Below are 27,977 nucleotides of genomic sequence, written 5' to 3'. Positions count from 1 at the left end.
CGGTGCACAATACAACATTTGCATTCCTTCCTACGAGCCACTAAGCCCCTTTCATAAGTCTCACGTACACTTTACAGTCACGGTTTAATGTAAATTTACGTTTTTTTTTAGCGTCACATATGTTGTTAGCTTCTTTTGAATCTTTCTTCTGGTCTGAGGTTCTGTGCATCTATTTTGGAAAATGACATGCAATTGCACGACTTTATAACGCTTGCGAAAGTCCGGAAGAAAGAAGCAGGCTTCTGATTGGCTGCCGTGCCGAGTATGCAAATTTCAACTGCAGGTAGGTCGGCGACGGTACACGTGTTTTGTTTGTGCGTGTAGGCGAGGGCGTCAGTGAGGAGTTTGTTGAGCGCTCGGTCAGGACAAACCATCGATGATTTGGCGGAATTTAACACAAGTAGGTATTATTGAGCTTGAAATTTCGTTGTGTAATAATATGTTTTGAATTTTGAAAGTGATTCCATTTTTCAATAAATGTTGATTTCTTTAACTTTGCCCCTTCGATAGAAACTTATTAAAAACAGACGTAATCTTGATAAATCACAGTGCATGTTATTTTAAAAATCGGTCTACACTATGCCTTGTCGCAAAAAGTTAACTCATCTCAAATTTACATTTTCTTTTAAAGTGAGGTCATATACCTGTCCAGTGTCCACCATTTTAAGTGCCTCTCGGCTGATAATTGTACAAATGTCTGCAGTCATACACGATGAAGTTCAGCCAAAGTGCCCCACATGAAATGGATGGATCATTAATTTCGTAAATATTCACCCTGGAGGAGGTGAACGTTGATCCTTACGTTCAATTCTCAACAAGCAACAGTTTATTATCAGTGTCCTCCCAAATTAACTGAAATAAAACAGAGGAGTTTACGTGAGTTCAAAGAAAACGACGAGGTAAGTGGTCAGTTGTGCTGGAAAAGAGTGATGTTGGTCATGTAAATTACATATCACTGTCGGAGGGGGGAACCCAGCATGCCTAAAAACGAGTCAATATTTTTTACCCCTTAACAAATCAATACTTGTGGTCTATCCTCTCATTATTTGTTGATTTGAGATATTCTCGACCAATATAGAGGACTGAAAATAACTTGCGAACAAAGGGAAGTGTCACAACTCCCACCACTTCCTAATTAACGAGGAGACTTGCAACATTTTGTTGCCAAAAAACGTTTGTTTGAAATTGGGGAAGATGATATAACCAAATGTTGCATTTGTGAAGTAATTAAATACTTTTTTGGGACTTTTGGGACATGCAAGGACTTTTAATGTTAGCCAGCTAGAATGACCAATGTGTGATTTCTTGACAGCTCTTTAACAGCCCCTCTTTGTTTGTACAATGATTATTTTTGTCCTGTCTTCTTTGTGTGATATACAAAGGTTTTTTTTAGCTTTTTTTTAACAATTACTTCACCTGATTTCACATCTTTCATCTCAGGCGGACATACTCGTGCAGTGTTGAACCGTCTTTCTGACTTATGTGCTACTACCTTGACATACTCAAAAGGGACAAAGTCTTGGGGGAGACCTCCGCCGTCCCAAAAAGATAGGAAGTTGGTCAATAACCCTTGAACTCATTTGCTGCCAGACGATGTGCAAAAATGTGTCCACTCCAGTGGCAGGGTTTTTGTCATTTTCACTCAAATTGCAGGACCCACAGAATATTGAGTTTTAGGACTACATAAACATTCAATGGAGCATAAGAAATCCTAGACACTCTTCTTTCATCAGAAAAAAAGAGTTAATTCCTTAGTTATATGGGTCTGGGACTATCTGAGCTTGAAATGTACACAAGGCAAATGCTGCCCCCTCGTGGGAGGGGAAAAACATTGCCAGAGGTCTGACCAGTGCTTTATCCCCCCACCCCCACCCCCAGAAGAAAAAACAAACCGAGAACAAATTCAGGAATGGCGTTCCACGTCATGATTTTCAATTCCCAAATAAATTAGGGAATGGCAGTGAATGAGTTCAATGCTCTTGAATAATTCATCTTACCGAGATATTATGGACAAACCTATGCGCCCAATAGTTTGCGCTCAAACCCAATACTGATTCCTCCTAAGCGAAGGAGTCGGGGTTTGGACAATTTGGGATGACGCAGTGGAAGAATCGCAACTCCAAGAGCTTATGAGAACATTGGAATCGAACGTGCTATGATTGTACGGATGCTGGTTCCGTACCAGTAAGTGACTGAGAGCAGGGCTTCCTGTGTTGCTGGGGCTAAGTGGGGTGACAGTGACAGTCGGGGCGGCGGCGCTCCTCTGGGGTTGACCTCGGTATGACTGGCTGCTTGGGGGACCGGCAGGTGGCCCCTCCTTTGGTGTGTCAGTCCTTTGCTTCCGTCGCCGGTCGTGTCGAAGGAAAACAACCAACACCACGAAAATGAGCACAAGTAACAGCAGAGCGAGCAGCGGTAAAATCACCAGAAGAGGGTTGGAGCTTTTTTGCGGGTAGGATTCTACACGAATGGGTGTGTTCATGAAGGGAAAATGAGCCGTTCCCGTGGTCGGTTTTGCAAGGGTTGTGGTAAAAACGCTCGTTCGATTGGATTTCCCCCAGCGGTTGCGTCCTTTGAATCGTTGTTGGTTTTTGCTCGGTTGCTGGGTGTAAACGACGGCGGTGGAGCGGTCAGGTGGAGGAGAAGCATTTTTCAGCGTCTGGATTGTTGTCTGAGAAGGAGATGATGTTGTTACCATGGGATTTTTTGTGGTTGGAAAAGCCGTGGGATCATATGGCACGATGGTAAAATGGAAGTTCCCTTTAGCAGGTTGGACATTGTCAGCTTTCAGTAAAAACACCAGTGAGTCGTTTAACGCTTGAATTCCTGTCAAGTTGGCATTCAACTCCAATCCTATTTTCTCTTGTATGATATCCTGGAAAGTGAACGATTCAACCTTTTCAGATGTACGCCACTTTTTCGTCTTTGGCCGAATCGCTTTGCCGTTATTGGGATGTGAGATGATTTCAAACACGGGGTCACAGCTACAAATTTCAGCGAGTTTCGAGGCATCAAGGGATGCGGAGTTCAGTTTTAGAACGAGCCCATTGGGTGCCTGGATACTTTTGCTAAATCGGATCAGAGGAGTGACAGTGACGTTTAACACCTGCGCACTCAGATTGGCCTCTGAAGTGAAAACCGTGAATTCAAAACTGTCTTCCGCGGATGAAAGATCAGTCATGTGGTAAGCGAGATGTCCCGTTAGTACATCTTCCTGCTCAAACTGAAACACCTCACGATTGTCCAGTAGAAGTTTGCCAAATTTCGGTGGTCTTGAAATCAAGTAATGAATTGTAGCGTTTCTTCCATTAGTCTTAGCGGCCAGGTTGTCTCGAATGAAAGAAACCGCTGTGCTCCCTTGCTCAAGTGTCAACGCCGTTTGGTTTACGAGCGAGATGGTGATCTTGGTCACATCCAGGTTGAAGAGTTTGTAAATCGGCTTATGGTGACCATCCGTCACGCTGAAGTAAAACACCCCTGACATTGGGCTGCCGTCATGGATAAAATAAACACTCGCATTATTGACCTGTGCTTGGGTGAAAAAGACAATTGATTCATTCAATTTTCCGTCAAGAGCAAGGTAGCCATTATTCGGCTTGCTAATCACAGAGAAGAAAATATCCTCCGGGGGGTTGTCTAAGTCTTCCACACTGAGGTTCTCCGGTTTAATGGCAACAGTCTCTCCTTGTACCACGGTCAGACTTGGCGTTTTGGTCTTCAACACAGGCGGCTGATCATTCACAGCAGAAATTGAAATGTTGAACAATTCCTCGATAACATCTATGTCATCGAAAGGCCTTTGGGCAGTTTTGCCCTTTGAGTTGACCCATGCGCTGAAGGCGAAGGAATCGTGGCTCGTCTCCGAGTTGTCGTGCTTGTAGGTAATGCCATATTTGTTGAGGATAAACTGAGAGAAGTTGGGTTTCTCCTTGGTGAGGTTTCTTTCGCCAACGACGATGACACCGTGCTGCGGCAACGACTTCACCTGGAACCAGACTTCGTTGGCGCTCCGTTGTGGCGTTGGCAGCTTCCACATTAGGTTACTGGCGTCCAACTTGGACTCATCAATAATTACGCTTTCGCCTTCCGTGACCTGAGCGCCTGGCATCAAGAAAACATGTTAGTTTTGAGAGAAGTGTTGTTAACAACTTTAGCAAATCCGAATCAGAAAGCCTTAAATAGTCACACAGTAGTGAAATCAGTTTCATAAAAAGTGCCAATGCGTATCTGGAACTGTCGCGGCTTGGAATTGAAACATATTTACGTGGAACAGGAGATGTGGGACAATCTCTTTTCGTCAATGGAATCTACAGCTTCGTGTTTGCTTTCAATATTTAGCTTGTACAAAGGACGCTTTGGTACTCTCCTCTTTCATCTAGAACTGCTTCATACAACAAAGACGTTGTAGAAAGTGCTTAAGATTGAATGACTTTTGTGTTGTTAATATTATTTGTACATATTATTTGTTATATTGTTGTTTTGACTTCAAGATGGTGCCGCGACAGTGGCTGACTTGACAGCAGCTCTGTACAGTATTTTGTTTTTCTACTTCTTCCTTTCTTTTCCTCTTCCTTTCATAACATTGCTTTATAACTTGAATTTATAAGCAGAACTTATGTGAAATGTGAAGTTCTCCACTGTGAGACTAATAAGGTCAAATCAAATCCAAAAAAGAACTGTACATACTGCAAAGCATAAAAAAAGTATAAACGTGAATGATTAAAAAAGTGTGATGAACTGAAGCTTCAAAAGAGAACACATGAACTTTTCTACAAAGTGGCGTCAAGTTTAACTGCGTTCAATTATTTTAAACCCCTCCGGTGTGTCTCCACATGACGCACGTGCTCTCACGCAACCCACAACTCCTATATGTGTTCTACAGTGACCACACCAGGACCAAAGCCCCGGTCCACATAGCATCTGCCAAACTTTAAAATAAATAAATATATAAATAAATACTATTGTATATACTCGTGGCTGACAATGAGCCGCTTTAATGCAGCTACTACACTATATGAATTAATATGTATTGTATTGTAACATCCAAAAGAAGAAAAAAAATGACAAAATAAAATGATGAGAGTTGTAAGCTCAATCTCCAGCCTGAATGGTGGCCTGTAATGTTGTTACCTGTGTTCGCCAAAAGGACTGTGTGATGTTGAGGTCCTTTATTTTCATACGAGATGTCAATCTTAATAGTAAGACTCTCTAGGGATGAAGGCGGCGATGTCACAGAGAAGCTCAGCGAGTCTGTGGCTTCCCAGCCCACCGCCTCAACGGGGGTTTGGATGTACAAGACCTCTTTTCGATCCACCTGTCATACAATCACAAAAGATTGCATCACAAATTGCATCCTCCTCGGAATTTCATGCTGGTTGGAAATTCTTCCTGTTTTCCACCCACCATATCTTGCGTGAACGTGGAAATGTCAACGGAGAAATTCTCAGACTGCTTTCTCACCAGTCGCCCCAATTTGGGATGTCGGATTACGTTGAATGTAATTGTGCGGTTTGAAGTATGGCTGACGTCATTGGTCACGACTTGCAATTCCTCATTTGAAATTGCCGTTGAAGAACCTGAACAAAGGAAACAGTATTTACAGTCACCACATTTTTTTTACAAACAAATGATTCCGGAACAAATGCAAGGCGAGAAAAATGGACTCAGTCACAAATGCTACCTGGTAGGTTTATACATAAGCCGCAACACTGAAGGCAGGTGAATAGATCAACTTTCATGAGCTCTCCCTGTCATGATCTGCTTGGCGACCAACGGGTAGCGACGTCAGCCCTGCCTGCAGCCTCGCAGGTGCTGGTCGTTTTAATCACTGACACTTAAAAGGACTCCCGGCACGACTATCCGGTGTCGGTTCATTGTTTGCTGCATGTTTGTCGCATGCTTTGTATGCATTGTATGCTGTGCATGTGTTTGTTTAACCTTGGCGGACTTTTACACTTGATTTTCTTTTGATACTTTTGATAATTTTTTCTGTTCAGATGATTTTGATGTCTTACATTTTGTTCCTGCTGACCTTTATTTTAATATAATTTGTCAAACAACCTCCTGCTCCTTCCTGCCTGCTTTTTGGGATCCGCACCCGCCATCACCACCTTGCAAAACCGTGCCACTCCCGGTATTGTCGTCTTTCTTGTTGACGGTAGAGACACTTTGTGGAAACATTGTGAAGCCGTTCTGAGGCCATAATTAGTGAGCCGAGGAGTGCTACATGCTCAGCTACACAATTATCACTCTGCATCATGAGAGTGATTCGCTGTATTTCTCACACATTTTTAATTGACTGTTAAATCTGATGACAAAAAAATAATAAAAAAAGCTTCCTCAGACGAGACAGTGTAAAGCTCTTCGAATTACCACTCTGGGAAGCATAGCAGAGTATGCCAACTGGCTGGTTGCGACGCCTCTTATCATCCTTTTCCCTCCAAACGCGCATCCAGACAGCTGGAAATCCCAGGAAAGCTCACAGACAGTCAGCGGCCTATTTTTAGCTCAACTTTATGTAAAATAGCATCGCAGCCATTAACTCATTCACTGCTAGAAGATGTGCAAAAATGTGTCCACTCCAGTGCCAGGGGTTTTTGTCATTTTCGCTCAAATTGCAGGACCCACAGAATATTGTGTTTTAGGACTACATAAACATTCAGTGCAGAATAAGAAACCTTAGACTCTGGTCTTTCATCAGAAAAAAAATAGTTAATTCCTAAGTTATATCGGTCTGGAGTTATCTGAGCTTGAAATGGGGGTTGCTGTACAAAAGGCAAATGCTGCGTTTGGCTGCTGCCGTCAGTGAGAATTGGTGAGAAATGATTTAACGGAAGAGAAGTGAGAATACAGTATTTCTAAATAAATTTCTTTTCTTGGTTACAAATTAACATTAACATTGAGGCAATCAAGATGCATTGTCAGCTTACTTTGTGGTGGGATTTACCTGGAAAAACCTTAAGCGGGCGATTTCGGGCCAAATTGAGGACCAAGGATCTAGCAGTGATGCTAAAAATCTGCCGGGGAGTAAAATTCACACCGTCGTTGACTTGGAAGTTAAATCCTCCGGACATGGCCCCTGGAAGGAACCAGATTCCAAAATGAAACTAAGAAGGATTTGAGTGGCTGATGACAATTTCACAGCGGTTTCGCAGCCAAATGAAAAATGATTTTCACCTTTATGCACAAACAGCAGTTGTCCTCGGTCTATGTGGGCCTGGGTGAAGTTGAGCACGGTTGTCATGGGGGCGCTCTTTAGGGCCAGGTGACCATTGCTGGGTGGGGTCACCATGAAGTGGAGCTCCTCGGGGGATGTGTCGAGGTCCTGAGCCCTCAAGTCCTCCGGGCTGATCTCTGTCACCGAGGTCACCCAAACCTTGACACAGGGCATAAATGCGTGTCAGGAAAAGAAATACTAGTCAGCGTAATAAAAAAAACCACACACCTGAACTTTCGATTATTAATGTTTAAAATTTGTACTTAATAAACTAATCTGAATCATGACAAAACATTTTTTTACAAACAAATATTTTTGATACATACAAATAGAATGTATCGCAAAATCAAAATGGCTGCAATAACAAATGCTTCGTGACGGTTTGACCGCTGAAGGCCTTCGGAAGCAGCTGTGTCCTTCACTTCATAATGACAGAAAAAGTCCTACGGACGCTCACCTCTTAGGCTATTTTCCCCATACTTTTTTTTAATCTCCCTTAGCCTTTTTCCATTGCACATCATCCAATGAAGCAGAAAATAAAATGTCTTCTAGATGATGACCGGAAGAAATGAGTCCGATTTTCCAAACAGAATTACCAAGCATAATTTAAATGGTTGAGGATCTTCTAAATGAGTCAAGAAATGTAATGTATGCGTGCATGGTGGTGGGGGCAGTGTCACGGTGTGCACTTAGAGTGTGACAGAGGTACACAATTGCTCTTTTGTATGTATTAGATGGAACATCCATGGCATTTCAGAATAAAAATACCATATTTTCAGGTGTAAAAAGTGCACCCAAGAGCCTCAATTTTCTTTAAAAGATGACCCTGCGCCTTATACGCAAGTGCGCCTCATGTGTGAATAGTGAGCCACAACAAGTCTCGCAACTACTGTCAGCAGCCAACTCCATTTCCCTCTGTAGAACAATATCAATTGATTTAAAACTTAAATAGCCAGCTTGCTAAGGGAGTCGTGTTCAAGGTCCAGCAGGTGGTGAGTCCATCCATCCATCCATTTATTCCTCAGTAGGGTCGCGGGGGGTGCTGGAGCCTATCCCAGCTGTCTTCGGGCACGAGGCGGGGGACACCCTGAATTGGTTGCCAGCCAATCGCTGGGCACACAAAGACGTACAACAGTCACTCTCACACTCACACCTAGGGACAATTTAGTGTTCAATCTGCCTGCCATGCATGTTTTTGGAATGTGGGAGGAAGCAGGGCAGAGCCTATATTAAAGTCAAGGAAATAATGTCATGATCTGGTTGGAAACCAACAGGTGGCGCTGTCGGCCCCACCTGCACCTGCACAGGTGCCGGTCGTTTCCAATCAGTCACACTCAAAAGGACACCTGGCACGACCATTCGGTGTCGGGTAATTGTTAAATGTCATTGAATGCTGTTGAACACATGTATGCTGTTGGATGCAATTGTATGCACTGTGTGCAGTGCATGTGTTTGTTTAATCTTGGCGGACTTTTAATCTTAGTTTTCTTTTGATACTTTGTATTTTTTCCATTCAGATGATTTTGATGTTTTACATTTTGTTCCTGCTGACTTTATTTTAATACAATTTCTCAAATACAACCTCCTGCTCCCTCCTGCCTGCTTTTTGGCATCCGGACCCGCCATCACCACCTTGCAAACCGTGGCAAAGAAGATACACCGTCTGAATGAATTTCGAATGTAAGAACGCATTTTACGGACAGCAAAAATCTAAACTCGTCATTATGCCATGTAAATTTCATTCCAAAGCAAAACTCGTGAGCTGTGCAAAGACTTGACAACAAAGGATGAGCTTCCATTTGCTGCGCCAAAAGCAGCTATTGCGTAACGCTGCCACGAACACAGGTCGTAACTCCCACGGGCAGTTCTGCAGTGAAGATCCAAACTATGACAGTACTTCGCCTTTATTGTTGCCAATGTCAGTTACGGCTCGGTAGAGTTTATAGAGGACAAGGCACAAAGCACAAAAACGGATGTCGTCTTGGTCGAAATAAAGGTCAACGCTAAGACTGAACTCGTCATTCTAGCAAATGAGTGTAATAGCACTTTTTTTAAAAATTGTTTCCTCTCTACTGCTTTTTTTACCTGGGATTTATGACTTAGTGGTGATAAAATGGTGTTCAAATTGCAGGGTTTGACTTAGCACTGATCAAATGACAGGCCTTGCCCCAGTCTGCCACTTGCTCAGTGAGTAAACTGCTCATACTGGAACGGAAGCACAGAATCATTTTTCAATTAACACCTATGTAAGACAACCACATGGGACACTCGCACTTCCCATCAACACTGCCACAAAACGCCTCATAGGACCATGCTAATCAGCAAAACCTCCGGAGGAAACAGCAACCACCTCGAGCACTCTCCCGCTTAGTAGCAAGTTACAGGTTGGTGGATCAGTTTGACAAAAAGGCTTCCACGCTGAGTCAACAGCTCATCAAGTCTTTCTCGCGGCGGAGCTGACAGCAACCCTGTCAACACTCCAGCACTTTTCAACCTCTTCTATCGAATACATAACATTACACTTGCAACACTGGGGTGTTTTCCAAGCATTTTGTGTCATAGCCAAAACTCTATATATTCTCGATCTCTCTCTCTCTCTCTCTCTCTCTCTCTCTCTCTCTCTCTCTCTCTCTCTCTCTCTCTCTCTCTCTCTCTCTCTCTCTCCCCCCCGTTTCCCCCTCTCCCCCTCCCTCTGTCTCTCTCCATTTCCCCCTCTCCCCCTACCTCTGTCTCTGTCTGTCTGTGTCTCTCTCTCTCTCTCTCTCTCTCTCTCTCTCTGTCTGTCTCTCTCCCCCTTTCCCCCTCCCCCTCTCTCTCTCTCTGTCTGTCTCTCTCCCCCTTTCCCCCTCCCCCTCTCTCTCTCCTCCTTTCCCCCATTCCCCCCTCCCTCTTTTTTTTAAGATTCAGATATTTTTGATGTAATATTCTATATGCTAAATCTGGTGAATTGTGGGTTTTCACTTGTTATTGTTCAAAAAAAAATGCCTATTTGTTGGGAAACCTACATCATACATAAATGCAGATTTTATTTTATTTTTTAACATTTTTTCACAATAATTGTATATTTATGTGCATCTGTGTATATTTGGCTCGTGTCACTTTCAGCGAATATAAAGATGGTGATTTTCAAACAAACCTGTCTTTCATTTATTTCAAACGAATCCTCTGAACAATTCAAAGTAAAGTACAATAGAGACACCTTGTGGACAGCCAAACTGTTAAGCACATTTGTTCATATTGTACAGAATTCAACGCTCTTACAGTGCCAGCCTTCATTCTGGTCGCATCCCACCTGATTCTTGGTACTTGGTATCATAGTACATAACGACAAACAACCACAGAAAGCATCTGGAAGCGATGAATGAGTGCGGTGCTTGGACGTACTGTTTGATATTTAAATATAAAGTAGGAGTGTAGGCTCACCCTGAGGACTCTGTTGGAAGTGATCACGGGGGGCTCATCGTTGACAGCTGTCACCTGGATGAACAGCGTGCGAGCCTCGCTCTGCTTTTTAAGGCCTGTGTCATTGGCAACCACTGTGAAGTGGTCTGCTGATGTCTCACTGCTGTCGTGGACGTAGTAGATGAATTCATGATCCACCTGGTTGAAATTTGTAAATTATTAGCCCGGAAAAGTCAGAACAGAACAAATACAAAATAATTTGTGACTCACGTCAGGGGAGTCGACGCAGTTTGAAAACAAGGGCAGTATGTTAAAGTAAATGGGTAGTTTTTTAAAATGTAAAGTCAAACTTTTGAAGTTGAGCACAACCCGTTTTGGTATTTCCAATTTTCTTTCTTTTAATTCCCATAGGAAATTACAAAAAAGTATTGTATTTTCCGGACTGTAAGGTGCAGCTTCAACGAATGACATTTTAAAGTTTTTCCACATATAAGACGCACTGGGTTATAAGGCGTCAGCTTTTGAATAAACTGGCTTTTAGGTGCGCCTTATAGTGCGGAAAATACAGTACTTGATTTATTTTAGGGACAAAATTAATCATGTGAGGTGAGTAAACTTTATGATCAGATTAACTCATTCACTGCCATTCCTGAATTTATTCGGGAATTGAAAATATGATGTAGAGCGGCATTCTCGAATTTGTTCGGATTTTGTTTTTTCATACTTGGTGCCGAGAAAGCACTGGCCATCACCTCCGGGCAATGTTTATTTTCTTTTCCACAAGCGGGCCCGTATAATTTAGGAATTAACTCTTTTTTTCTGATGAAAGAAGGGTCTAAGGTTTTTTACGGTGCAATGAATGTTTTGTAGTCCTAAAACTCAATATTCTGTGGGTCCCGGAATTCAAGTGACAATGACAAAAACTCTGGCACTGGAGTGGACATATTTTTGCACGTCTGGCAGTGAATGAGTTAATATTTAGACATTCCACAATGTCACATTCATTTTGAAATTTTGCCGTAGATGCTTGACCATCTGTCATGTATCATACCTGCCTCCTGCTGAAAGACGTTAAAGGCACTCCGGGATGTCGGGAGTGCTCGATGCGGCCGTGACGTGGGGGCTTGGTCACATTAAATAGGAAGTTAATTCCAGCGAAGTGTCGGTTGTTGACTTGAAGTACTTCCTTTGTCAGGGCCTTGTAGCCACCTTCTTCCATGGTGAAATTGGAGACGTGAAGTGGGATGCGACGGGGTATGATATCGACCGACATGCTGATGTCGCCTACGTCGGTGACTCCATTGGTGGCCTCCAGGACAAATGTGTCGTTGACTTTGTTCGGTTCCGCCTGTACGTACTGGATGCTTCCGCTGTTGATGTCCTTTTGGGTAAATGTCTTGACGGGAGACTCCTTGCTTCCGACGTAACGTTGCTCTGCTTCCATAAAATGTCGTAGGAAGCCGTAATAGGGACCCGCCTTGACTGTGAACGCGATCTCGGATGGCACATTGTCTTCATGTGTGACCTGTGTGTCAATTGGAAACACTGCCTCATTTTAGACAAGGAAAAACAAAAAGACTGAAAAAAGACAAACCAAGTAAAAGCCACCATCTCTCACACTAACCTCAAGTTTAGTCTCGTCGATCTTGACTGGTTGTCCTTCCTCAACCAGGAGAGTGTCGCGTTGCTGCACAATGGGCGGCCTCTGATGACTTTCCAGGTAAACCTTGACGTTGATCCTCGCTGCAAGGTGGATGTTCTTCGCCGTGACTGTCAAGTTGAAATGGTCCGCCAGATGTTTGCTGTCATCGTGTTGATAAAAGATCAATCCGTTCTTGACGTCGGATAGCGTGAATGACTCCAGCGCGTTTGTGTCTCGGTATAGTCTTCCGTGCTTGGGGGCGTGATCCAGTCTGAACGCAACTTCTCGGTCATCTCGTATATCCAGATTGGATCTGATGGTGAAATTACTTGCCGAAAATATCACTGACTGTCCCTTTTGCACCAGTAAGCCGGTATTGTTGACAACTTCCAAGAAAGGGTCCTGTGCATTAATGTCTAAAAGACTTGACACAAAGTTTTTGCCATCGGAGACAAAGAGGACGAACCTTCCGACGCTTACACCTTTGTGAATGAACAAGACTTTCTTTTCTTCTAAATCCTTCTGTCGAAACTCAAAGAGGCGATGGCTTGTGTCATTCGCCAGCACCAAATCTCCCATAGGAATTCCGCGACGGATGTAAATCAACTGGCTGTCGTCAAAATCGGAGTCTGGATCATGGTAACGTAAATCTTCAACCGTGAGGAGTCTTCGCCCCTCTCTCACGACATGGAAAACTTTATCAATGACCCGTACCGGTTTCTCATCATTGACAAGTTGAATGGATATGTTGAACGTTCCTTCTTTGGACCCGATGTCATCATCTGCAATGACGGATTTGAAACCTTGGGTGACGGAGACAACGAAAGTGAACTCATCCTGACTTTTTTCACCATCATCGTGAACATACATGATCCGGTCTTCTAAGAGATCTTGATTGCTGAAGGTTAAGATGTTGTTGTAGCTCGAGTTTGAATTAGATTGAGAAATCCGAGCAAGTTTTCCATGTTTGGGGCTGCTTAGAACGGTGTAGTACATATCCTGTGTCAGTAATGTTTCTGCAAATAGCTCATTTTTTGTGATTAGTTTACTTTCCCCCTCTCGAAGAACCAATCCGGCATTCCTGATGAAAATGTTATTCACATCTGCTTTAATTGAAAACTGAAAATCGTAATTCTGGGACTGAGCATGTTTGGAAAATATGTGAAACTTGAATCTGTCATGTGTGTCCTCATGGGGACGGTCAACTAGTTCGTAGTGTACTTTTAGATCCGTGATATTTCTTTGACTAAAGGTGGAGTTCTTTGTCAGAATGGTTTTATCCAGAAGTAGTTTTCCTTTCTTTGGGGTGGTGAGAACTCTAAAATAAAGATCCTCCTCAGGTACAATCACACCCGTGGCCTCGGCAAACAGATAATCCGAGTCGAGCGTGACTTTCCTAACTTTATCCAAGTTCATCATTACATTCCTCACCAAGTTGTAGCGCACCCATTTCACAGCGATTGTGAAAACTACTTCCACGGTTGCCCTTGACGCCACGAGGACTTGACATTTAAAGTGATCAGTGGCATCGGATGACTGGATGTCGCGATAGGTGCTGACGTATCTCAGGCGTCCCTTTTCTAGAAGCCTTTGGGAAAACGAGTCGGTGGGCCTCCATTCGCCACTCGAGTGAAGTCTCTGAAGCTCTCCATATTGCGGGTGTTCCATGACATCATAACGAATGTCAATCATTTGTTTGATGGCGTTGGTTTCGACGGACAATTGTTGTAAACCGATTAGAGCTATTTCTCCTTGATTGACCTTCAACCCCGTGTTGTTGCCGATTTTATACTCAAGCGCTACAGCCATTACCCTCAAAACGACGGTGTTACTAACCTTCTTCCCATCACTGACTCGAAGCACTATCCTCGAGTTTCTCACCCCCGTGTGAACGTAATACACCCCTAATTCTTCCAAGTCTGAATGAGAGAACGAGGTCACCGCAGTTCCTGGGTTGTTCTCAATTTCCAAATAGCCCGCCTCCGCATTCAGGTTCCCGAGTATGGTAAAAACAAGACTGCTATGGTCGCTGTCAATGTCCCTGGCTTTCAGAACATCCGTGGTCAGTCGTTTTTTTGAGTTTTCCAATAAGACGAAAAGATTGCCTTCGGGGAGACTCAATTCTGGTGCGTCATTGGTGGGTGTTACTGTTATGTTGAAGCGGTACAATTTGTTATCCTGCAGATAATCCGGTACTTCTTTCCGACTGTTGGAAGTTATTGAAAACATGAAAAAGTCATCTGGATCCTCCGACCCTCCATGGATGTACATGACTCGTTCATGCCAAAGATCCAACATACTGAAGGTATCCTGAGGTTGGTCCTGATCAACGTCAAGCCTGATCTGACCGTGCAATGGCTGTTCTTGAATTTGGAATACAATTTGAGACTGACGAATACCAAGAATCTTAAAATCTAAGAGTACCTTGATGTGTTTGGCCTCGAGAGACGCCCGTCCGCCTTCTTCAACTATCAAAGGCTTCAGCTGCACGAAATTAGAGCCGTACCTTCTGTCCAAACCCCATGCCAGGGTCGACAGTGACGGTGTCGGGCTCACCAAGAAAAAGAGAGATTCTGGAGCACTTGTTGGACTGGCGGTGGTGGACGGCAGTGGATCTTTCTCAGGTTGACAGCCAACTGAGATGTCCTTTGTGACAACCGCATTGGCAAGACCCATCTTCACTCCATTCACTTGAATATCCTTCATACATCCTTTGAAAGAACCTCCGCGCATTCGTTTTCCCGCCACAGACATTAACTGAACCTTTCGGACTTCTGATCTGGTGCTATCATCGATGCCTCCGATAAAAATGGAGCCTTTAAAGTGTAGCCCCTTCGAACGGGAGCTAATGCTGCTTTTCACCATTTTTCCATCAACTGTTAAGTCAAGTGTTTTGGGATTGAATCGCATTTTAACAGCATGCCATTTCCTGTCATTGACAAACGTAAGTGAACTCAGCTCCGTTTTTGTACCTCCTTTCCCAACGATAGCCACGAGCAAGCCTTCTTGGATTTCCAGTGCCACAAAGTCACCTTCTTTGCCCGAGCTGTACAGGACTATGCCCTCCCTGGCTGAAGTGTGCACAACACACTCAAACACCGCTTCTTGCTGGCCATTCCAGGGAGGAAGAGAAATATAAGCTCTGGAGCTAAAGAAGCTAACTGGGTCCTCTTCGGTGGCAAAAAACTGAGGACTACAACCAAGCGACACCTCATGGACGGTCTTAAATCCAGTGTATGGCCTCAGCGAAGATAGCAGGTCATGTTCATTGAAAACAACATCTTCCATGCAGCCTCGAAAGCCAATTAGGTCTCTGGGATTGTAAAGTCTGTCAAGGCCAAGCGAACCTCCTACATAGATACCATCGGAGATGCGGAGAACATGATTGGGGCCGGGTATCTTTGCACATGTGTGAGAGTTTTTGTTTACTGTCAGAGTAACATTGCGTTTGAAATGGTTGACCTCCACGGAATGCCAGGCGAGGTCATTGAGCTGCATGCCTCTCTCGGATCGCAGTAGTTGCTCCCCAGATCCCAAGTCCAGTTTCAGCTGAGGAAAAGACATGCTGTGTTATAAAACATGTCATACATATTTTTGAGTGGAAAAGGACATCGTCTCTTAATCTAACAATGGAATTTGTCTGGAGATTCCGAGCAAGATGAGCTATATTATCTCTCGAGCTACACCTTGGAGTGCATCATGTCACCTTCTCAAACTAATTCTGATGACATGCTTGTCGAGGCTTGCGGCTGAGTCCCTGCTAAATGAGCGCGGGCTTCCTGGGAGAGACGCGCAAGCCTGACTCACAATTGTTCACTTGTGCCAGTGAACACAACAATAATTTGGTAGCCTGACCCTGTTGAAGGAAGAGGAGATGAGCAGTCTACCCCTCTTCCCCCCACATCCCAAAATTCAGGCATGAAACAGTGTACAGACTTTCAATCCATGTCTGATATGAAAAAAAGATTGGTAACAATTTCTCAAGATTGCTAGCAATGATTTACTCAGAACTATTTTATTGCCTTCCAACATGTAGTGTACATTCCCTTTGTATGTAGCTTTAGCCAGTAAAGCTTTGGGAAAGGGGGGGTGCTTGGACCACCACTGTTGAAGTGCATCTGTGACAGAAACCACCTTCACTTTTACAGTTGAGACTTTGATGGAAGGTGTATATCGGTATAATGATGGCAAAGGGTCTGATCGTAGAATGTATTATTTACACTCAAAATCTATTTCCAATATTTGATACGGTGATCGAAATTCCAAGAATTACCATTGTTTATTTGCATATCCGTGTGTTGCACTTTTATAGATATACGATCATACTGAATGTGTTTTTTTGTCTGTTTTTTTATTCTTCGTCTGACTTTGTCATGATGTGCTTCTGCTACAACATGAACTTCCTTCTAATTCTAATTCACACCAAACTGTTAATCGGTGATGTTAACTCCAATCATAAAAAAACACAAGGGAATTAGAAAGCCTTCGGAATGCGCAGCTGTGACATGATGAGACTAGTATGGCGCCGGACACTCAGCTCGTGTCACGCAGACTTGTCTGCTTGTGTTCCCGGCTCGAGAGACTGACACTGTTAGCGGATCTGGAGTCATTGCTTTGGGTCAGTCAGCGATGGCATGGGTGCGACTTTTTTTTTTTTTTTTTTGAGGCATGCATGCATGCATGCATCCATGTGTGTGCTCATACCATGTATGCTTGAACACATATGCTCATGCATGGGGTGGGGGGGGGGGGGCATGGATGTACCCACCTGTAGGCGACCGGCATTGAGCTCTAACAGAAAGTAGGCGCTTTGGCCGGCGGCGAGAAACAGCAGGCCGTTAGTACTGGAAGTTCGGAAGCGAATATGGAGCTTATTATGGTCGGACGACCCTGTTGCCTTCAGCTGTACAAAGCCATCGCCATAAAAGGATGCTGGAGAAAAAAAGAGCAGAAAGGGCAGAGAGACACATTTGTTAAAAAAAAACCATAAAAAAATAGACCAAATATAGATACAGTGTGTCTCATCTTTTTTTGTGCAAGTTTTTATTTAGGACAATCAAAGATGGCCGATGTGTGTGAATTGTAATAAAAAAATAAAACAAGGGTGTAAATCCAGAAACCCAAGAGCAAGAAAAGTACTGTGGTCTTAATATAGCACGCACGTGACATTTAGAAAGAAAATCACCAGGCTAATTGGCATTCTCGTTGTTCCTCCAAGAGTAGCGGGCAGACACACACAAACATACATTTCAGATCAAGTTTTTATCCAGAGGCTTTTAAGTAACCTTAAACTATACTTTCATTGACCTTAAGCGAGCTTTTGCCTGAGAAAACATTCACATTATGATGAATTTCTTTTCATGCACCAAAGGAAAGCATGCTCATGATGTACATCCTAGATTAGCTTGACAAGGCATCTCTGTCGGACTAGTTGTAATTTTTGGGCCAAAATAATTTACACACAAGTGCATCAGCAGAACTGAACAATTTGAGGTTTTTGGATGAACCAGGCAAGTTTAGACTTGTCTTTCCTTGATAGGGGACCTTCAATCTGAAACATGAAAGGTCCCTCCCTGCCCCCATCCCCACATTTTCCAAGGTTGCGAGTTCCTGATCCATCTGTTTTCTTCTGGCTCGCTTCCCTGCCATTTCGCATCAGCCTGTAATCTGGACTAATGTGCTCTGAAGTTGTCCCAGTCAAGGCACCAGCAGCTCCCACAGACACAGTTGGAACATCCACAAACATGCTTGCTGCTCACGGCAAATACAGATTCCATTTTTTCTTCCGTCTGACGCGTTGGAAAAGATAGTTTAGAAATGAATGACTGTCCATCGCTTCTATTTGTGACAAATCTTTGGAATTAAAATGTAGTGTTCGTAGTCACATAATTCACAATTTATGTGAGAATTACAAGTGTCATGCAAATTTGTTTAGGATGTTTTGTCATTTTTGACTCATTTGCTGCCGTTCCCGAATTTATTCGGGAATTGAAAAGTGTGACATTGAGCGCCATTCCCGAATTTGTTTGGGTTTTGTTTATTCTCGCGGGGGGTGCCGATAAAGCGCTGGCCAGATCTCTGGCTATGTTTTTTCCTTTCCACGAGGGGGCAGCATTTGCCGTTTGTCAATGTTAGCGCTTTGTTCCAGCTTCAGCTGTTGTTAAAGGACAACCGACTACTTCGGACAAGTTGTGTCTATAATTTGTAAAATGGTTTCAAATGACTTCTACTGAGCGTATTTTACAAAGATTCCACCGCATATAGCTATATTTTACGTTTTAAGACTCGTGCTGAATATTCCGGAAGTCTTGTTTTTGAGTTGGTGACGCGTCCGTACGTGATGTCACTGAAGGAAACGTCCCTGACCGAAAAAAAGGACACATTGTAGCAGTCCTTCCATCACGTCAATGCTTGTTTGGTCTGAAAACCTCGTGTCGCGCCAGAAGAGGACGTCCAAGTTCCATATAAGGAATGTATCAGCCTGTGGAAACGCAATACACTGTCATGTCTACAAGAGGTCGCCATTTTCTTCTCCCTCTTTTTGGGTGACACATTTCCCCCCCAATGTTGCCTCAAAATGGCACGGAATAAATTCTTTAATCGATTGCAAACATGTATGCTTTCCTCTTCAGAACTATTTGATATCATATTCATAACTGGATGTGTAACAAGAAAGCATATTCTCCGAATCTGAAGCAATTGTTTTGATTCTCCAGCAATGCAAGACTTCTTGGCGTGACGTCACGAACTGGGGGCAGGACTTCCTCAAAATGTTCAATTAACCAATTCGTAGTTCAATTTTTTGAAGATTTTGGACACTTTAAGTCATTTTTATTGGTGTTTTGCATTTGACTAAAAATATCATCCTGCATGTTTTGGGTATTTTAGATGCTATAAAACCTTTTTCTGATGTCAGTTAGGAAACAAAAAAAGTGATGTCGGTTGTCCTTTAAAGCGCTATATAAAACAATATGTATGCATTGCATTGTATTTTGGACAGCCACCCTCATTTCAAGCTCAGAAATCTCCAGAAACATATAATTTAGGAATTTACTCTTTTTTTCTTACGCTGTATTGGATTGGATTGTATTTGCCTTTATTAGTCTCGCAATGGAGAAATTTACATTTCACAGCAGCAAAGTGATGAAAGGAATGAAAGTAGAAAAACAAAATACAAGAGCTGCTGGAAAGGCAGCCACTCTCGCGGCGCCATAATGTAATGTGAATGTTTATGTAGTCCTAAAACTCAATACTCTGTGGGTAATGCAATTTGAGTTAAAATGACAAAAACCCTGGCATGACAGTCGACACATTTTTGCACATCGTATGGCAGTGAATGAGTTATCTTATTTTATAGATACGGCAAAGAATTCCTAAAAGATTAATTTGTGACTGCTCCTACCGCTGTATCTTTGGACATCACGGTTATTTTTTCACTGAATGATGATTAAAAAAAATATATCACAAAACCTTTAAAAATGGCATCTTTTCACATCCACGATTGACCTTAATTTCTGATCATGTGATCGTATTCTGACCACTTCAACTCATTCACTGCCATAAAACATGACGTGGAGTGCCATTGCCAAATTTGTTCGGGTTTTGGTTTTTATTGTGAGGGGGTGCCGGTAAAGCATGACAAAAACCCTGGCACTGGGGTGGACACATTTTTGCACATTGTCTGGCAGTGAATGAGTTAAAAAGTTTTTTTTACAACATTATGAAACAATGCACATGTTTTGTTTCACAATTTTTCTGAATCAGTGAAGAAAATGAGGCAGATACTGACGACGACTAAATATGAAAGTCAGTAATTTTGTTACTCATGCTAACTAGGTTAGATTGTTCAGCCTTGGTGGAAATGTTTGCTCCAATGGGTATATTGCAGTTTCTTCTGTCTTGTTCCTATTTATGGTGACATTAAATTAGCTGTTATTACCTGAATGCCCTAGATTTCAACTTTCAGTCAGTCAGATGAAAACGACATTAGTGTCCGTTAGGGAATCATTAACAACAACAGATTTTTTTTGTCAGAATGTGCATTTTCAGTTCATCCCTCTCGGTGGATAGAAAGAAGCAAAAAACAACATCTGTGACATTTTGTCCTTTTACTCTACCGACAAGGATGGACATGCACGCTCAGATGCGTTTTGGTGCGATGGCGGTGACGTTGAATCTGCTTGACTGAATGTCACGCTGGCTTAAAAACACAGGTCTCTTCTCAAAATACACTTGACTGCGTGAGAGATTCATTCTTAGAAAGTGGTAAAAAGACACCAAGCATGATTGTTTCCATTGAAAGAGGCTGGTGTCAGAGGTTTTGCGACATCCACTCGCCAAACATGGATTTTTTTGGCAAATGACAGCGATAGTTAAAAGAAGCTAGTCAAAAGAAGCATCTTCTGTTAACTCAGCGCACAACAGAGCCGGTCTTTAGTGTTGATTAGAGAAGCAAGACCAGAGCTTGTCACCGCTTGTGGGCCAAAGTTTATCTAACAAATGGCCGATGCAACCCGACTCAAGTGTCTCTTATTGTTTATCAAAGCCGAACATGGGCAACAGGCTACTTACAGAACAGTCTCGTAATCTGTATGGGGCACAACGGGAAGCAAATGGATGCAAACGGAACTTGGATGCAAAAGGAATTTGGAGATGTAACAAAAACATAAATCATTAAATAATAAATAAATAAAACTACAGGGCTGATATTTTTAGACAACGTGTGATTTCAGCATATCACGCAAGCCGTTAACACACTGTACTTGTCCTCGTTTTGCCGCAGTATTAAATATGCATGCATGTGGATTTTTAACTCATTCACTGCCATTCATGAATTTATTCAGCAATTCAAGATATGATGTAGAGCACCATTCCCGAATTTGTTCGGGTTTTGTTTTTTCATGCTTGGGTGCCGATAAAGCGCTGTTCAGACCTCTGGCTATGTTTTTTTCCCTTCCACAAGGGGCAGCATTTCGCTCGTTTCCATGTTAGCGCTTTGTTCAAGCTTAAGCTGTTGTTAATGCACTATATAAATCGATGCATATTTATCGCATTGTATTTTGGACAGCAGCCCTCATTTCAAGCTCATACCACTCCAGAACCATATCATTTTGGAATTAACTCTTATTTTCTAACGCTGTATTGAATGTTTTTGTAGTCCTAAAACTCAATATTCTGCGGATCCTGGAATTCGAGTGACAATGACAAAAACCCTGGCACACGAGTGGACACATCATTGCATGTCTGGCAGGGAATGTGTTAATATGCCGTTTTTTTTTTCTTCATATTTATCATTGGGAAAAGGGCGCTTGGAAAAATTACTATTCCTCCTTTTGGCACTCTACTGCGGCAGATTGAAGCAGCCAATAATCGTCTGTATCATAAAGAAAGTTAAGATTTTCGTTGTGTCAAATGATAATTTTTATATCGAAGGTACTACAGGTGTGGGAACTGAATATCTGTGAATACTCAGAGTGAATACTTGTGCTGGTGTTAATCTGGGAAAAAAAGTGATTTCAAAATACCCTAATTTACACACCAAAAGTGTTTTTCAGTCAAACCTCAGTTTTCCAACATCTGGGTTCACGACCAATTCGGTTTTTGAACAAAAATGTTTTTGTTTTTTTTGCTTCGGTTTACAACCGCAAATTGGTTCGCAACCAAACTGAACGCACCTAAATGCACCACTCGACTCCCCTCCGCTTCCTTATAAGTCACTTCCTTGTGTCACGTCTTATTGTGACCGAAGCATTATCTTTGTGTCGCATTCATTTGTGAGCAGGCGTGTTCGTATTGTTCAATCATGATTAAAAAAAAGTGGACATCTATTGACATGAATTATAATGGGAAATACGTCTGTGTAAGCTCTCAGTCGTACAGGAGTGGTCCATCGATGAGAAGGTTTCTTCAGCCGTCATCTGTACAAAAGTGAAGGTTTCGGACGTTTCGCCTCCTATCCAAGAAGCTTCGTCAGCGAACTAAAGTCTGACTGGTCGTATCGGCCCCATTTATATATCCCTAATGTCCAGACATGGTGGCGCCGGACACAGCTATGATAGGTCCCTACTCTCAGGTTGGGGGGGCAGAGGACCCCTCCCTGTGGCCCCACTGATTGTTCCTACATTCCTGACTAACGACTGGCCTATTACCCCCACTCCCACTCACCTCATCAGCATAACGACCCTCATCAGCATTACGAAAGTTGCCTAACCTGTTTTGCCTAAGCAGGCTATTGTATGAACGATCCAAATTGAACCTCACCCCACCAGACCGGTTTAATGAAGGATTTTGTTGTTTTATAAGAATCGCTTCTTTTACCCCCCTTTCAAACCACTATGTTCTTTCGCTAAGATTTTAACCTCATTTTCGTCAAATGAGTGGTTGCTAGCTTTTAGGTGCAAATGTACTGCCGATTGAGGTCCACTTATATTACCCCTGCGATGTTGATAAAATCTTTTTTTGAGAATTTGTTGAGTCTCCCCAATGTACTGCTCTTTACAATTTTCATTCTTACAATGTATGGAATAAACTACATTACTTTGTTTTTCGTTTGGTAGCCTATCTTTTGGATGCACTAATTTTTGCCTTAACGTGTTTATCGGTTTGAAATAAGTAGGAATTTTATGTTGCCAAAGGACTCTTTGTAATTTTTCAGAAACTCCTGCAATGTACGGTACTGCTACTCCTCTCCTTTTTGTATCTTGAGAATTATTGGTTTCATCCCCTATTCTTTCTTTCTGACATTTGTTGAATGACCACTGAGGGTACCCACAGTTAGTGAGTGCTCTCCTGATATGTTTTGACTCCTTTTCTCTACCTTCAGTGCTAGTTGGTATTAGTTTAGCCCTATGCTGGAGGGTTCTGATAACTCCTAGTTTATGTTGTAAAGGGTGGTTAGAGTCAAAAAGTAAGTATTGGTCAGTGTGTGTAGCCTTCCTAAAGACTTGTTTTTAGCGCTCTGTCCTCTTTTATAATTACTTTGCAATCCAAGAAGGCTAGTTGGTTCTCTTGAATGTCCTCACGAGTAAATTTAATGTTGAAGTCTACAGAGTTGAGGTGATCTGTGAAGGATTGAATTTCTTGTTTCTTAATTATGACAAAAGTATCGTCTACATATCTAAACCAGTGTCTAGGTTTAGTCCCTGGGAAGGATGTGAGGGCCTGTTTCTCCATCTCTTCCATGTAAAGATTAGCCACTATGGGTGAAACTGGTGAGCCCATAGCACAACCATGAATTTGTTTATAATTTTTTTCCCGAAATTGAAAATACGTAGTATTAAGGCAGATTTCTAATAATTGGCAGATGTGATCCGGTTTAAGTTTGGTTCTTTCATGCAGAGAAACATTAAATTAGATTAGATATGTAGACGATACTTTTGTCATAATTAAGAAACAAGAAATTCAATCCTTCACAGATCACCTCAACTCTGTAGACTTCAACATTAAATTTAGTCGTGAGGACATTCAAGAGAACCAACTAGCCTTCTTGGATTGCAAAGTAATTATAAAAGAGGACAGAGCGCTAAAAACAGAAGTCTTTAGGAAGGCTACGCACACTGACCAATACTTACTTTTTGACTCTAACCACCCTTTACAACATAAACTAGGAGTTATCAGAACCCTCCAGCATAGGGCTAAACTAATACCAACTAGCACTGAAGGTAGAGAAAAGGAGTCAAAACATATCAGGAGAGCACTCACTAACTGTGGGTACCCTCAGTGGTCATTCAACAAATGTCAGAAAGAAAGAATAGGGGATGAAACCAATAATTCTCAAGATACAAAAAGGAGAGGAGTAGCAGTACCGTACATTGCAGGAGTTTCTGAAAAATTACAAAGAGTCCTTTGGCAACATAAAATTCCTACTTATTTCAAACCGATAAACACGTTAAGGCAAAAATTAGTGCATCCAAAAGATAGGCTACCAAACGAAAAAGAAAGTAATGTAGTTTATTCAATACATTGTAAGAATGAAAATTGTAAAGAGCAGTACATTGGGGAGACTCAACACATTCTCAAAAAAAGACTTTATCAACATCGCAGGGATAATATAAGTGGACCTCAATCGGCAGTACATTTGCACCTAAAAGCTAGCAACCACTCATTTGACGACAATGAGGCTAAAATCTTAGCGAAAGAACATAGATGGTTTGAAAGGGGGGTAAAAGAAGCGATTCTTATAAAACAACAAAATCCTTCATTAAACCGGTCTGGTGGGGTGAGGTTCAATTTGGATCGTTCATACAATAGCCTGCTTAGGCAAAACAGGTTAGGCAACTTTCATAATGCTGATGAGGGTCGTTATGCTGATGAGGTGACACCGGTGGGAGTGGAGGTAATAGGCCAGTCGTTAGTCAGGAATGTAGGAACAATCAGTGGGGCCACAGGGAGGGGTCCTCTGCCCCCCCCAACCTGAGAGTAGGGACCTATCATAGCTGTGTGCCCAGCGCCACCATGTCTGGACATTAGGGATATATAAATGGGGCCGATACGACCAGTCAGACTTTAGTTCGCTGACGAAGCCTCTTGGATAGGAGGCGAAACGTCCGAAACCTTCACTTTTGTACAGATGACGGCTGAAGAAACCTTCTCATCGATATAATGGGAAATGTTTCTGTTTTTGACCAAATCGGTTTTCGAACAGGTTTCTGGAACAGATTATGGTCGAAAACCAAGGTTTGACTGAATTGAGGATGTAACTACTCCATTAGAGCAGGTAATTGACTATGGCATATTGTGACTGCCTCAGTAAAGGAACTCCGTCATGAAGAGACAATTTAGGAAATGTTTTCAAACCAATTGTCGGTTGACCATAGTCACATAACAAATTGCATCCATTACTGTTGCTATTTCCAATGGAGTGAGTGAGTCACAGTGAAATGATTCCTGATTATCCCCACTGGCACAGCTGGGTTGAGTGAAGCCCACTGAATTTCTGTGACACATGCCAAGGATGAAATCAAGCAGACGAAGCTAATGAATACACATACGAGTGTTAACAATGTATATAGCCATAAAAATAACACACATGCACAGCCTTGTCCCTTAGGAAGGGAGGGTGGAGCCACTTGAGTGCAGTATTGTCGTCACCATGTGCAATAACTACGCTTTGCCGCATTGCTGTTCTCTACATGCGTAAAAGTTTTGAACCAATCACTGAAGCATGTTATGTTGTTAGTAAAAAATAGAAACATACAATGCAAGAAAAGATTCACTACCCCCGCACAATACAGTAGATTGACATCAAATTAGAGCTGTATTAACATTTCTGCGGGCCTGTTTTGAAAATAACTCGCCAGTGATGAGGTGTTGCGATTTTCTACAGATGTTGTAAAAGTGAGCATTTGAAAAATGTAAACGCGACCAAAGTTTACTAGAAATAAAGTGTCATATACTGACACTGATGTTTCCGAATTAAATGATTAGAGTTGGGTTATACCCAATATTGGTCGTCACTCAATCAAAAAGCACATATAGCAATGTTAGCTACATCACACAATTCATTTTTAACATTTTTGGAAAACAAGATCAAAAAAGTAGGTCAATATAAGAGACTCTTGCTTTCATTTAAAATTGTGGGAGTATTATGAACTACATGGCTGAGAATCTACACAGGGATAAAGAAAAAAAAATTACAAGCACATTTAATTTAATTGACATGGTGGCGGTGAGTTAGCAATGATTTGGTCAATTATACTGCGCATTACTGTGAGTTTGATGATAGAGAATTTAAAGGACAACCGACGTCACTTTTTTGTTTTTTAACTAACTGAATATTCAGAGCGAGTCTTAAAATGTAAAATATAGGTGTATGCGGTGGAATCTTATTAAAATACGCTCAGTATAAGTCATTTGAAGCCATTTTACAAATTATGGACACAATTTGTCCGGAGACATCGGTTGTCCTTTAAGATCACACAACAGATACACATAAAGAACAGGGGGAAACACACAATCCTTAGCAAGCAAATCAGATTTTTTTTAACTGATATTGATACAGACAAAAAGTCACGATCATAGTAACACTTACGGGCAATTTACAGTGTTCAATTAATCTAACGTATCTTTTGGAAGTTGAAAGTAAGCCAGATAAAATCCATTCAAACAGGTGCAGAACGCAATGTTAAGATTCACACACTGAATCTTACAATTGTGAGGCATTTTGGCTGTAAGAGATACACATATTGTACGATGATAAACTTCATTCTTATATACTTTGTTGTAATCATTTTCAGCATAATTATTTGCTATATCTTACAGCTTGCAAAACCTAACACCAATGTTGACCTTTTTAGGTATTTTTTGGTAGTGGGCGTCATCAAACAATGAATGAATGCAATAGTTTGACTAAAAGAAGGTATTGCACGATAAAGTTGCAGGAAATTATATCCTGGTTTGTGTCGTGAGTTAGATTGAAGGCAGCGTAGTTACCTCCCGACGCTAGCTCGACCAGGAACGACCACCAAAACAGCCTGCAGACCCCCAGCAGCAACTTCTTCGGTGCATTTTTCCCAAAGGAGAACATCTTCCTTCACTAAGTCGACATTTCACATGCTTGCACACGGCGTTTATCTTATTGTCTTCTTTGGTTTGTAGTCCGACAGAGTTTCAACGGGTTCTGTGAGAGAAAACCGGAGTAAAGAGGGGACCACTTGGAAAGCACAGGGGAATTGAAAGACTCCGCCTCGTGAGCGCGCCAGCGCTCTCGTGAACGCGCGTTCCAAAATAACTGCGAGAAGACAAGCGAGTTGTCGAAAGAGGGGTGATTCATTTTCATTTACTTTTTTGTATTGTAACGATTTCAAAGAACAAGCAGCTTTTTTATATATATGAAATAAAACAACTGTAAAAATAATACAACGATTTTTTTTTTTCAAAACACGTTGACGACTGGTCGTTACCTGTTGCCAGGCGAAGGTCACTTGACTCATTCAAGTCATGCCACATAAATTTTATACAGTAAAGTCTCGTTATATCGATATTCAAGGGAGTCCGAAAAAATGTCGATATAACCGGGACTATCGATATATACGACCCTGTTTGCATGTAATTTTCTCCGTGCGTGCATAGAAATAGTCTCGATATAACCGGGACTATCGATATATCTGATATCGATATAACGAGACTTTACTGTATATTACATGTGGTGAGCGATCGGGGCCTGCAGGGCCTTCTCTGCTGGCCTAAAAATATCAGAATCATAGACTACTGTTAATTATATTATGTCAATGTTATTTTATTAAATAATTTCAAATTGTCTTTGTTTCCTTTCATTGCTTTTCCCTTATTGTGCTGCTTCCAGATGTGTTTTTGTATTTAAGAATTTAACCATTTAACCAATCACATTTCAGCCATCATTTGTTACCATGGTCAGAAATGTACCTGGACGCCTTCACAATCAGTCCTGCAGGCCATGGAGCATAAAAATCAATGTTGAGGAAACTGTTGCTTTAAAGGACAACCGACGCCACTTTTTTGTTTCTTAACTGACATCAGAAAAACGTTTTATAGCATCTAAAATACCCAAAACACGCAGTATGATATTTTTATTCAAATGCAAAACACCAATAAAAATGACTTAAAGTGTCCAAAATCTGCAAAAAAATGAGCTGCGAATTGGGCATTTTCAGAAAGTCCCGCCCCCAGTTTGTGACATCACACCAAGACGTCTTGCATTGCTTGAGAATCAAAACAATGGCTTCAGATTCAGAGAATATG

At 42.0% G+C, this 27,977-nt stretch overlaps 1 protein-coding gene across 1 annotated transcript; it reads right to left on the bottom strand.

Moving 5' to 3' along the window:
• Positions 1-570: 570 nt before the first annotated feature.
• cspg4ba (chondroitin sulfate proteoglycan family member 4Ba) lies at positions 571-26,928 on the bottom strand. Its single transcript, XM_088994036.1, has 10 exons — positions 26,691-26,928; positions 17,029-17,192; positions 12,243-15,809; positions 11,670-12,143; positions 10,640-10,816; positions 7,177-7,375; positions 6,947-7,078; positions 5,404-5,576; positions 5,131-5,314; positions 571-4,101 (listed from the first exon to the last, which is right to left on the bottom strand). The coding sequence occupies exons 1-10, from the start codon at positions 26,782-26,784 to the stop codon at positions 2,039-2,041; spliced, it is 7,227 nt and encodes a 2,408-aa protein (XP_088850162.1). The 5' UTR covers positions 26,785-26,928; the 3' UTR covers positions 571-2,038.
• Between the last annotated feature and the right edge of the window lie 1,049 nt (positions 26,929-27,977).

This window comes from Hippocampus bargibanti, linkage group LG04 (assembly GCF_051943395.1).
Source record: "Hippocampus bargibanti isolate YZ-2025 linkage group LG04, ASM5194339v1, whole genome shotgun sequence".
In the NCBI taxonomy this organism is placed as follows: domain Eukaryota; kingdom Metazoa; phylum Chordata; class Actinopteri; order Syngnathiformes; family Syngnathidae; genus Hippocampus; species Hippocampus bargibanti.
The sequence above is the reverse complement of the archived record's forward strand: the minus strand, read 5'-3'. Positions and strand labels throughout refer to the sequence as shown.

Bases quoted from the DNA above. Each gene is read 5' to 3' on its own strand.
- cspg4ba (XM_088994036.1), bottom strand. From the start codon at position 26,784: ATGTTCTCCTTTGGGAAAAATGCACCGAAGAAGTTGCTGCTGGGGGTC. The intron at 17,193-26,690 runs GTAACTACGCTG...TTTTTTCTCCAG, and splicing joins GGTCGAGCTAGCGTCGGGAG to CATCCTTTTATGGCGATGGC. The intron at 7,079-7,176 runs GTGAAAATCATT...GGTTCCTTCCAG, and splicing joins ACTGCTGTTTGTGCATAAAG to GGGCCATGTCCGGAGGATTT.